General features: G+C 41.0%; 1 protein-coding gene across 3 annotated transcripts in view; it reads left to right on the top strand.

The window, feature by feature from the left end:
• Positions 1–13538, top strand: part of znf423 (zinc finger protein 423) — a 423129-nt gene that overhangs the window by 371423 nt on the left and 38168 nt on the right. For all 3 annotated transcript variants that reach the window (XM_038806675.1, XM_038806674.1, XM_038806673.1), the window contains exon 7: positions 4595–4710. In XM_038806675.1, coding sequence (XP_038662603.1) covers positions 4595–4710 — 116 coding nt within the window. The remainder of the gene's footprint in view (positions 1–4594; positions 4711–13538) is intronic.

The following is a 13538-nucleotide window of genomic DNA, read 5'->3' as shown; positions in this document are numbered from 1 at the left end:
AAACCTGCCTCACACATCTCCCCTAAACTTTGCCCCACAGATCTTAAACCTATGCCCCCTGGTGACTGACCCCTCCATCCTGGGAAAGAGTGCCTGCCCATCCACTCTATCCATGCCACACTAGGATGAGAAGTCATTGGATAAATACTCTGATTGATAAGTGTGGAACAAAATCAGGGCCATCTCACTAATGGAAAATGAAGTATGAAATTGGAGGGAGATAATATGACCCATAACGTCAAAGGCTGAAGGAAGGATGAGGGGAGAAAATGCACCACAGTCATTTCTGACTTGGATCAAAGCTATTTCCACTACTGTGGCATGGGCAGAGACCTGACGAGAGAGATTCAAACCTGGAGTCGCAGGCAATATTAGGAAGGATTCAGGACCTTTCAACAGAATGGGGAAACATTAGTGATATTGGCAGAATGGGGAAACATTGGCGATATTGGCAGAAGGGGGAAACATTAGCGATATTGGCAGAATGGGGAAACATTAGCGAGATTGGCAGAATGGGGAAACATTAGCGATATTGGCAGAATGGCGAAACATTAGCGAGATTGGCAGAATGGGGAAACATTAGCGATATTGGCAGCTTTAAAGCAAAAACAGAGTCATTGAAAGGAGAGGGAGGAGATGAAAAGACCCAAAGAGAAGATCTGCGATAAGATGGGAAATGTCAAAAGGGTAATGGTGCAAGGCAGAATGAGGTGGTAATGGGACAGGGAAAGAAACAGAAGATGGGCCTAGAGGAGATGTAAGGGGGACAGCAGAATCATCAGCAACAGCTGCTGTCTAGAAACAAAAATACACACAAAAAAGAAACAATTGGGTCAGAAGTTATGGTATAAAATTGTTCAACTCACGTCTGTAAGGCTGTAAAGTGCCTAATTGAAAGATGAGGTTCTATTCCTCCAGTTTACTTTGCTCAAGGCAAGGATACAGAGGACCTGAGGGAAGGGTTGACTTTGGTGCAGAAACATGAAAGCAGCAGAGATAGCTGAATGGATGGCACTGATCTCTGTGACCAAGATGTCCATGAGCTCTTTATGCTTGTTATTGTTGATGAAGGTGGAGGAATACAGATGGTGGAGAAATGAATCTGGGGTTTATATTTAATTTCCAGTTTGATTCTGAAGTATTCGGTTGTTTGTGCAGAAGAGAGTGAGGCCAAATGCATTTGATGGGTCCAATCAAATGAGATGATGGATACCTAAACTAATTATGGACCAGATAGACACAAGTTTGCATCCTTTGAACTTGAGGAAATGAATATCATGGAGAACAACCAGAATGGGAGAGTTTAAAGATTTTACAAGGGATAACGTGACGGTCTTGTGGTGCACAGGGGTGGCATTGCTGCATCACAGCACCAGGGACCTGGGTTCAATTCCGGTCTTGGGTGACTATGTGGAGTTTGCACTTTCTCCTCCGGGTGTTCCAGTTTCCTCCCACAGTCCAGAGATGTGCAGTTTAGGTGGATTGACCGTGCTGACTTGCTCCTTGGTGTCCAAGGATCTGTAAGTTAGGTGGGGTTGCTGGAATAGGATGGGGAAGTGGGCCTGGGTAGGGTGCTCTTTCAGAGGGTCGGTGCAGACTCCATGGGTCAAATGGCTCCTGCACTGTAGGTATTCCATGGCTCTTTGGTAATGTAGTGGGTGGTGTCCCACCCACTGAGCCAGAAGTCTTGGGTTCAAATCCCACCCCAATACTTGATGGTCGTAGAAGGCGCATTCATAACTTGGCCAGATTGGTTGATTGTTAACCTATAAATCCTGTTGATACACCTATGGCAGGAGGTAGAGCAGGAGAATTTCCTGGTCAATCATTTATGAAAGGCAGTGGCAAACCAATGTAGCTTGCCAGGTCTAACCATGGGCCAACACACAAGTCTATGGTCACCAATACCCTTTCAGGGCAGGGCACTCAAAGAGCGAGAGCAGAGGATATGTGCCTTAAAATTGCAAATGAGATGGGTTGGTTGAATAAATAGACAGCTACAGGAGTGTCATGGTGGATGAAGGGCCATAGATAGGCAGTTTGGAATTTTATAGTAGTGGTGAGAAACATTAGCCGGAGTTTATTGTAGTTATAGTCCAATTTCACCCCACTGACTCTAATTAGTATGATGTGGAGATGCCAGTGTTGGACTGGGGTGAGCACAGTAAGAAGTCTTACAACACCAGGTTAAAGTCCAACAGGTTTGTTTTGAATCACTAGCTTTCAGAGCACAGCTCCTTCCTCAGATGAATGAAAAGGTATGTTCCAGAAACATATATATAGACAAAGTCAAAGATGCAAGACAATGCTTTGAATGCGAGCATTTGCAGGTAATTAATGGATCTATCTCTGGATCTGTAAAGACTTAATTACCTGCAAATTCTCGCACCCTATCTCTGGATCTGTAAAGACTTAATTACCTGCAAATGCTCGCATTCAAAGCATTGTCTTGCATCTTTGACTTTGTCTATATATATGTTTCTGGAACATACCTCTTCATTCACCTGAGGAAGGAGCAGTGCTCCGAAAACTAGTGTTTGAAACAAACCTGTTTGACTTTAACCTGGTGTTGCAAGACTTCTTACTCTAATTAGTATTAGAATATTTGTAATGAATTGCAGTATTTCATAATGCCTGTTTAATTCAGCCTGCATTTAAGGCACTCATAAATTCTTCCGATTTCAGGGTATAAATTATGCTCAAGTCTCTGATTCATTTCATGTTTTCCCAGGATGATGCTTGAGACAATCCATATGATCTCTGTGCACTCTGTCTGCAATTGTGTGGAATACATGGTCCAAAACATGTTTCCTTTTAAGCTCTTGTACACGTTAACCTTGTTACTGTATATCAATATAAAATCCCTTCCTCAACCTCAAAGAAAGGTAAAACCCACGGATGATGCTCTGTGTAACACATCGTAGCCTTGGTGTTTTGTTTTTATTAAATGTTACAAGCATCAGCAATAGGCGTTTCTGTCCCCAAAGGTGTGATATAATTCTCTCACACAATAATATTAATCTGATTCTGACTTTAGGAAAAATTAAAATGTTTGACTCTCTCGCTGGAACTATTAACTTCATCATTAATTTTGTGGAATGTAGATTTACTCCCTTCTTACAAAATGGGTAATCATTTTTAATTGAGATTGTCAGTCTTCCTGATTTCACATTAGAAACGTGTCCTTTTAAGGCCACAGTGGAACTAATGCTAGTTGAAGAGTGAAATTGGCTATCTTGAGCTATACTGAGCCACTTTTATGGTTTAGATTTCTGCAGGGCTTAATGCTTAGTGGACATAAAAAGTGTGAGGTGTTCCAACCAATTATAAAGGATTGTGGGCTAATTTATTGTCTACCCTCACTTCAGATCGTGGTTTCCATATTTTCAAATTAAAACACTGGAAAACACAGATTCCAACCGAAGTGGCACGCTTTTGTATTCAGCACAATCTGCACCTGGATCCTTTCTAGGTTGCCTCTGAAGATTTCTAGTATAAATTGCCCCATCTTGCGACAAGCTTTGGCAAACTTTTGTCATGACCTTTATTGCTACAGGTCTGTATACAATGCAATTCAATAACCAAGTGCAAGGGAGTGCTCTGTCATGTCACCTCTGCTGTTGCAACTAGTCTCATTATTTGATTTTAAAAGAAAGATATGGGTAACTTGTGTTAAGTTAGCAATGTGGGACTTCACTATCGATTACACACTATCCCATAGTATGTGCAACTCCTTTTCAAAATAATTTAGAAACTTTGGAAAAGTAGAGTATTAGAGCAACACCATGTTACTCAATAGGAAATGAGCCTGCCAAATATATTAATTGATTTTCCTATTGGATTTATAACCATACTGGTGTAAACGCAGGTTAAACATTTTAACATACAACAATTGGACTTCTCGCTATTTCAACTATGCAGCCCCACTGAGACTTACTGAATTGACAGTCTGACCATGGAGTAACCTCTCAGCTTCAGCATAATAAATAAAAGCCAGTACAACATTCTAAAATTCACTGCACATCACGGAGTTGCAATGTTATGATGTGCACCGAGTCATTTACCATTGATGTATGCATGGACTTGGGAGTGCTTGATTGGATACAAACAGATAATGTGAATTTCCTCATACCAACATCCTTTACTTGGATAAACACATATCACTTAACAAATGGAAAGAAAAGAAGATCTGGCCCTTGGTTGATTTGATCCCTCCTTTGTTTTCTCACCTGTTGGCATATATTAACACTTAAAACTGGTCTCACAAGAAGATGGCAAGTCTATTTCTGATAATCAATCCCTGTGTATAGACCAATAATTATCTACCCAAAAAGGCATCTTCATGTGTGCAAATTAGATAGAGCCCCAGTATACAAGATGTTATAAATAAGTGAAACGCTTGTCTTGAAATGTTAAATTATTAATATAGTCTACATAGTGGATTAAATTTAGTGAAACAAAAAAATGATTTATTGATAAATATCACTAGGTCTGTGGGGGATTTCGCTCAGTGTGGTAGTAATAGACGTACAGCTGGGAATGGCAGCCAGCTTCTGCAGCAGATGCACTTCTGATCACTTTCAATTATTTTCAGTCTTCGTGCAGGCAAACAAACTGCAGCAGCATATCTTCGCAGTACATGGGCAAGAAGATAAGATTTACGACTGTTCGCAATGCCCACAGAAATTCTTCTTTCAAACTGAACTTCAGGTACCCTCAAGAATGTGGCGCATCTGATTATTTAATAGTCATTATTTAATAATGATTAATAATTATTTAATTATATATAATTATTTAAATAATAATTATTTAATAATCTCTGCAAGGCAGAGAATAAATAAACTCACGTATATTTTACTTTTAATTCTATTTGATTAATAACAAGTATCAATTATTTGTCAGTGCTCCATGCCACTGAAAGCCTGTCTCTTGGGTATTTTAACTTGCCTAAAAAGGAATGATCAGATTTATTGTTAACTTGCTTTATCCTGTGATAACACCTGTTTGCTACATTGCTACTCTAATCAATTAGTACTTATGTAACATTGCATTTTATCTAATTTGTGGGAACTTTAGGTTTTGATGCTGTCTTCTGCATTTACCTTCTGCGCAGTCCTTACCTTATTATGTGCCTAATTCAATTGTTTCTTGATCACAGCAGCTTCTTGTAAAGGTTTGTAGCTTTGCATGTACACTGTGCATAACTAGATGATAGTTCCCTTAAGGACTTTAAAAAAAAAGCAAATCAAGATAAAGGACATGGGATGGATGATGGGGCAGCGTGAAAAAAACACTAGAGACATCACACCCATCACCTTGGTGAGGCCCTGCCAATTGTGGTTGTTCACATTGATGCAGGCTGACTCAATATAATGAAGACATTTTCTATGACCTCATTAGCTCTGATAACTGGAGCAGCTCCAGTATGCTCCTCCTCGGTTCTGCTAAGATTAGCTGAACTGCCCTGTTTACACTAGTCAGAACAGTCTAGCTCCATTTTAAAACATAATGTTGCTTAGTTTCTATACAAACACAATTGATGGACTGACGCCGAGGTGAGAAGGTCTGAAGTTTCAGATGCTATCGTACTGGGATCTTTATTGTCTTGGAAAGCTTGAATTGCACCAAGCTTTACCAGGGCATTATTTACGTTGCATTCAGTCTAATGCATAACCATTTATCTAACTGTTAATCAATCCATGATTCCTATTTTTTTCCTTTATTAAATCTCAGAATGTGCGTGTTCCTATGCAGGTTAGCTTTTATTGTCCATTCCTGGTCACACTTGAGACCCGCTACAGTCCAAGCGGTGAAGGTACATCCACAGTGCTGTTAGGCAGGGAGTTCCAAGATTTTGAGTTTGCGGCAATGAAGGAATGATGAGTTCCTGCACAAGTTTCACACTTGGAGCAAAATTTTGGTTTACAACAAAGTTTACAACAAAGGATGTATGCATGCTTTACAATTTTTCTTCTATGTGTGGTTTTATGATTATACGGCTGTTGACATGTTAACGTAAATAAAAGTAGGAAAATACACATTAAGTGCAAAAAATGCACCTTGCATGAAAAGTAAAATACCCGTTGAAAGCATTTAACAATCAACTTCAGATATTAATTGCTTGATCAACATAATCTTTAATTGCAGGTTCAAACAAGTTACTCTGATATTACCCATGTACTTACTAGATATTTAATATTTTCATGTACAGCAGCACAAATCATTGCATGCCTATTTGAAGTACGTATGACATGGTTGTCTGTTTAATTCAGCTCGAGGTCAATACTTTTTCTTTCATGTAGGTCCAGTGATTTTTCATGCACAATTCAAACAGCACTATGGAAAAATGTTACTTCCAACCAGGAAATCAAAGTAGAGAGGATTACTGAGATAAAACCAGTTGTCTTGATTGTGAACCTTTGAGAATTGTTGCTCCACTAAAAAAATTGAACAGTGGCTCATCCCAGGAACCAGGGTTTAAGTGCTGGTTGGTCAGTTTCACATTAGACTGAGGGCACTCACTAACGTCAGCTCAACAACCATATAGAGAAGAATAAACTAACCATGTTTTAATATGTGGTGAAATGAATTAGCAAGATCCTAACATGATACGGTCTTCTTTATTTTTACTTTGATGGCATACTTTACAACACTGTAAAGCCAAGTTGGGCAATCCAATTTGGATCTCCTGCATTCCCTGAGATAGCATTTTATTATTTGTGAATCACACAGATTAAACTTGTACCTCAGACTGTCGTTTTTAATAGTCCTAACTTAAAACTCTCCTCACCCTCTTAAAAAAGCTCTAACAGTCTGCTGTTAATCAAATGAACAAGAACAGACCAATCATGAGCCAAATACACAAATCATTTTTCCATCACAGCATACTGAAGCTCGTGAATTGTCTAATTCAATTAGCAAAAGAGTGACAGTAATCAGCAAATAACAGGGCTCATTTAGTAAAACCAACGTTTCAGCACTTTAAATGTAGCAGTATAGCAGATCTTCTGTGTAATGAGATGGTTGATTAATGCATTGATACTAACAATAGTTAAAGTCATGGTCCTCCACTAAAATCAGTGCAGAGAGGATTTTTCCCCGCTCTGTGTTCACTGACTTCCTGCTGACGGACTGATTATTGTGGATCCTGCTCTTGCCTGAACAAGGAGGATTGGTAATAAGAAAGATGAGAAGAAAACTGAAATCTTTCTGACAAATATTGCGCTAGAATATTGATCGGAAAGTACAATGGTTGGGGGGGTGCTGTGCTGTTGACCACATTTTTACACACTTCAGTAGAATGGGCTGATCAGCATTTGACTCAGTTCATAAGTCATTGGGCCAAATGGTAAATGGTTTACTCCTCCTATTTCTTATGATCTTATGAATGCTGCACTGTTTCTTTCTCTCCTTTGGCTGTTGCGGCTGGGCAGGTGGAAAACACTTGTGGCGTGATCGTACAGCTTCAGCACACCCGAGGCGACAAGGCCGTTAAATCTCGCAAGAGGCCTCTCTCGCGATTGACGACTTTCAGGATGCCTCACGAGATCGAACAAGACGTCGCGATCTGGACCTTGCCCACACTGGGCAGGATCCTGATTAGCATAATAAAGTGAGCAGTTAGCTTCACTTCAACATGTCTATGCCAGAGTCTCCCAAGACCTGGGATCAAACAGCCGTGCCTGGGAGACATGGCCGTGGCGCTAACCCTGGTTTCTACAAACATGGACCAGGTATAACGGCACTTGGGGCGGGGGGTGGGGTCTCTAGGGGGGATTTCATGTCAGGCTGGCAGTGCAACTTGCCCAAGTGGAGTTCAGGCCTGGGGTATGAGGTGGAGTGAGATGGGCTCGAGAACCCCATAATTGGTAAGTTGGGGCTTTGGGGGGTACGGAGGCCATGGTGGGGGGGGTCAAGAAATCGGGGCTTGTCAGTGCAGGAAATTAATGTATTTGTGGCCTCAGGAGGCATTCCTCGCAGAGGCCCGGGAAAAAGTCCCGCTTAATAGCACGGTAATTCTCGACACTGCAGGCACCGAGAAACACCCCGCTAAATGCGCCCAACGCGGGATTCTGTTTTTCCCGTTAAAATGCAGCCCTGGTATCTGATAGCAGGGACTGAGAAATTGACGGTGGGGATACAGGCGTTGGGAAACAAGAGGACCATGGTCTCACAGCATGCCGGTTAGCAGGATGAAGGTGTGTTGGAAGTTGGAAAGGGGCAGAAGGTAAGAACGTAACATCATCCTCAATATTCTAAACAACTCCAGATGTCATGCGTTCCATCAAAGGCAGTCCCATGATGTTGCAAGCCATCGCCTCTGTATAGTTCATGGGGTGCAAGCGTCCATGTCCCCCGCCAGTCCTGCTCGGCCTCCTTTTATCACATACCACTTTGTTCTGCAAGAAAGATGGCAGGATGTCAGTGAGTGTGTTGTGCTGTGTTTGAGTGATATGCATTCCATAGCTAGATAACTGGAGCAATGTGGAGGCAGCAAGAGATAGTGCGAGTCCAGCAGCATTCATTGATAGTTAGGTTAGGTGGAGCATCTGAATGCTTAAAAAGTACTGCTGTGTGAATGATAGTGGTGTGGTGCAGTGAATAGCTCGCATAGTTGATGATTGGTGGGTAGAGGATGTGATATGAAGATACATTTATTGATGTTGACCACCCAAGTGATGGCACTAGCTGCCAGGTCCTCAGGTTCAGAATCTGGCTGCCTGTTCCCAATCTCTCTGTAGGTGGATCCTGAAGTTCTTCCCTTCCTTACTGCGATCTCTAATACTTTGAGTACCACATTCGTCACCTAGAGACACTCTTGCCCTAGTATTCCATTTTCCATCTTTTAAATTCCAGCAATATGGTTCAGCACAATTTGCTTTTAGGAGGGACAGCTTGCTTTTCAGAATAGAATGTGGCTGCACCATGGGGATCTCAAAAGAATGCTAGTGGGTCCAGTGCAAAGCACAGAGACAACCAGCAACGCAAAGAATCGGTCAGCAACGAGGACCCACTTTGCCCCATGCTGCAATCAAGTAAATAAGGTGGGGGCAGCAAGCTTGCCTGAATGTCTATAAGACCATATGATGTAGGAGCAGAAGTAGGCCAGTCAGCCTATCACATCTGCCTCATCATTCAATGAGATCATGACTGATCTGATATGATGATCCTCAATTCCACTTTACTGTCTTATCCCCATAATCCTTGATTCCCTTACTGATTAAAAATCTGTCTGTCTCAGCCTTGAACATACTTAACGACCCAGTCGCTACAATCCTCTGCAATAAAGAATTTCACAGATTCACTACCCTCTGAGAGAAGAAATTCCTCCTCATCTCTGTCTTAAATGGGTAACCCCTTACTCTGAGATGAAGCCCTCCGGTCCTGGACTCTCCCACGAGGGGAAACATCCTCTCTACCCTGTCAAGCCCCCTGAAAATTCTATGTGTCGCAAGAAGGTTGCCTCACATTCTTCTAAACGCCCAAGGAGTACAGGCCCAACCTACTCAACTTCTCATTAAAAAATCCCACCATATCGGGATCAACCGAGTGAACCTTCTCTGTACTGCCTCCAATGCCAGTGTATCTTTCCTTCGATAAAGGACCCAAACGATTCACAGTATTCCAGGTGTGGTCTAACTAGCGCCTTGTATAGTTTAGCAAGACTGCCCAATTTTATACTCCATTTTCTTTGAAATAAAGGCCAACATTCCATTTTCCTTTCCTATTACCTACTGCTTGCCTGCTAGCATTTTGTGATTCATGCATGAGGACGCCCAATCCCCCTGTGCTGCAGTTTTCTGCAGCCTTTGTCCATTTAAATAATATTCAGCTCCCTTATTCTTCCTACCAAATTGCATAACTTCACATTTTCCTACATTGTATTCTATCTGCCAAGTTTTTTGCCACTTACTTAATCTGTCTACATCCCTGTGTAGACTCTTTGTGTCATCCTCACCACTTGCCTTCCCACCTATGTTTGTGCCGTCCACAAACTTGGCAATAGTACATTCACTTCCTTCATCCAAGTAACAAATACATATCGTTAATAATTGTGACACCAACACTGATCATTGTGGCACTCCACTAGTTACAGGTTGCCATCCTGAAAATTCTCCTCTTATCCTAACTATTTGTCTTCTGTCAATTAGTCAATCATCTATCCATCCTAATATACTACCTCCATGCCAATATATCATCCCCAACACCATGGGCTCTTAGCTTATTAAGTAACCTTTTGTGCAATACGCTTTTTCAAAATCCAAGTATATTACATCTACTGGTTCCCTTTTATCTATCATGCACGTCACCACCTCAAAGAATTCTAATACATTTGTTGGGCATAATTTGCCCTTCATGAAACCATTGTGACTCTGCTTGATTATATTATGCATTTCTAAATGCTCTGCTTATTACATCCTTTATAATGGACTCTTAACATTTTCTCAAGGTAACTGTTTTTTGATTCCTTCCCTTTTTGAATTAAGTGTTACATTGGCAGTTTTCCAAGCTTCTGGGACTTAACCAGAATTTAAGGATTTTCGGAAGATTACTACCAGTGCATCCATTATCTCTGTAGCTACTTCCTTTAATATCTCAGGATGCAGCCCATCAGATCCAGGGGACTTAATTGGCCTTTATCCCATTTAGTTTCTCTAGTATTTTTTCTCTAGTCATAGTTATTGTATTTATTTTCTCCCCTGTTTTTGCCTCTAGAATATTAAATTTTTTGGAATGTTATTAGTGTCTTCCATTGTGAAGACTGACGCAAAGTATTAATTCAACTCCTATGCTATTTTCTGGTTCCCCATTTTTATTTGCCTCGTCTCATTCTCTAAGGGATCTCTATTCACTTTGGTCTCTCTCGTTTTTATAAATTTAAAGACGCTCTTACTTTCCGTTTTATATTACTTGCTAGTTTACCCTCGTCGATTTTTAAAAAATATCTTTTGTTGGTTTGTAAAATTTCCTAATCCTTTGGTGGAACACTAATCTTTGCCACATTGTATGTTTTTTTCTTTCAGTTTAATACTATTCTTAACTTCTTTGTTTAACCATGGTTGATTTATCCGCTTCTTAGAATCCTTCTTCCTCATTGGGATATATCTTTGTTGTCAGTCGCAAACCATTTTCATAAATGTCTGCCATTGCACATCTTTTCTGCTACAATCCTTTCCTAATCCACTCCAGCCAACTCTGCCTTCATTTCTTTGTAATTACCCTTATTTAAGTTTAGCACAGTTGTTTCTGACACACGTTTCTCACTCTCAAACTGAATGCAAAATCTTCCATGTTATGGTCATTATTTCCTAGTGGATCTTTTACTCTGAGATTGTTTATTAAACCTGCCTCATTACACATGACCAGATCCAATATCTGCCTACCAAATATTTGTTTATAAATTAGATATTTTATTCAAGTTTTAAGACCAGTAAGTAATTTGGATGAACAGTTAACAGATAAACTCTGTTTGGGTTTGTTTTTATGTCCTCTAAAGTACAAACAAAATAAATGAATCTATATGGACAAGGGCAGCTCAGTCAATGTAGCACCAGAGGATCAGGAGTAGTTCATTCAGGTCTACAAGGGTAGTAGAGAAATAAAAATATATGCTTACGTTGTCCCTCATCATGTGACAGAAATCATTCAGCGCATTTCACAAACAACAAATTATTTGGGTTAAATTATTGCCCATTCAACGTCAATGACTGGAAAATTCTGTCCCTAATAAGATCCAAATAACATCAGTGCGATAATTAGTTAAGTATAAGATATACTTTAAAAGAAATAACTTTATTTCCTTCAAAAATGGCACTAGAGTATCCTTAACATTCATCTACCTAGCAACAAGACATCGAGTTCTCAGTTTAATGTCTTGAACAGAAAAAACATTTCTTCCATTCTGAAGGCCCGAGTTCAAAAATGATCATTCAGATTTGTCTGCCTGACTTTGGGAAATTGCACGAATTCTCGGTTTTGCTACAAGGTGGAGGGTGTGATTTAATGGCCATGCTACGCCCAAAAAGGAGCTCGCCGTGGCATAGCGTGGCTGATAAAAACCGGGAGACCCTGCTGCTAGATCTACCTGGCTCGCAACATCTCGCAAGATCTAACGCGACCTCGCGAGACGTTGCGATGTGAATCCTGTCCAGTGTGGACGGGATCACCTTTTTAGCAAATCTGCATATGAAAACGAGACAGTTAGTCTCACTTTAATATGCAGATTCATGAGTTACCCGAGGCACAGGGTCAATCTCCCTCACCTGGGCGATCTCGGGCAAGCGCCATTCAGCACTGTCACCATAAACGGGGACCAGGCAGGCAGAACCGCACTCGTGAGGGTCTCCCAGGGGATCGCAGGCCCCATGTGCATGACCTTTGCACAGGGTGATACCTGTCAAGGTGGCTTGGCGCTGTCAAGGTGCCCAGGTGGCACTGCCAGCTGGCAGGGGCACTGTCAGGGTGCTGTGTTGGCACTGCCAAGGTGCCGAGCTGGCATTTTCTTGCGCTGGTGTGTTCAGGCATATCTTGCCAGTTCTTCTAATTGGAATGGGATAATGTGGAAGCAAAAATGCAGCAAATGCTGATTGTATTTTTTTTAAATAATAGTCAATGTGAAATAGAGAATTTCAAATATTGTTAGTTTCCCTTTTTTTGTTAGAAAAGATAAACAGTGGTCTTTTAAGAGGATCATTCTCTGCTTTGGTGACCAGTTAAAACAAGAATCAGACTTTTTCTATCTTTGAAGACGTCAGGTTTTCTGACGGGCCTGGAAGCAGAAGCTCTTTAAGTGCTTCCAGAGAAAGCTGATCACCATTGTTTATCAGTACTGAAACAATTTGCTGGACCATATATTTTACATTATTCCAATCAAGTATTAATGTTTCACTCACTGGCAGTTAATATTTATGAAAAGTAAATTGTGCTACCGCATAATGTTTAATATTAGATAGGATTTAGCTATACACCTTTTGGGCTGGATTCTCCGGTTCCCCAGCCGCACATTTCTCGGCAGTGCACCGTCCCTTGTTGTTTCTGTACTCCCCTTTTTTTTGAGACTTCTGAGAACTGCTGTGTGAGGGATAGTCTAGGAGTAGAATTTACCTTGCAATGATTCCATGAATCTTGCTCCTGCATCATCCTAATAGTAGGTGGGATTCACTTTTGTTACAGAATATATATTTTTAAGAACCTTGTGCGATGCTGCCATTATAGGTATCCTGTTCCCAGCACAATTATCCCTTGTGTTGCTTAGAACAAAATTTCAGGCTGTTATACTCCCAGTTGATGTTATAACTGGGCGGGAAGATCCCAGAATGGAAGCTTAGCTCAAAAGACCGTGGCGCAGATTCTCCATTTGCGAGACTAAGCGCTGACGCTAGGACTGAATTGCAAGAGTTCTATGTTGACGAAAGCGGTGCCGGTCCCAAAGCGATTCAGGACACCCTAATGGGTTAGCACAGGCGCCACGTGGAACTAGTACAATTCTAATGAACGCTCGTGCGTGATTCGTCGGGATCAGCACTGGAGAGCCTGAC

Source organism: Scyliorhinus canicula, chromosome 9 (genome assembly GCF_902713615.1).
Source record: "Scyliorhinus canicula chromosome 9, sScyCan1.1, whole genome shotgun sequence".
NCBI lineage: Eukaryota > Metazoa > Chordata > Chondrichthyes > Carcharhiniformes > Scyliorhinidae > Scyliorhinus > Scyliorhinus canicula.
This window is presented reverse-complemented; position numbering and strand designations above follow the sequence as displayed.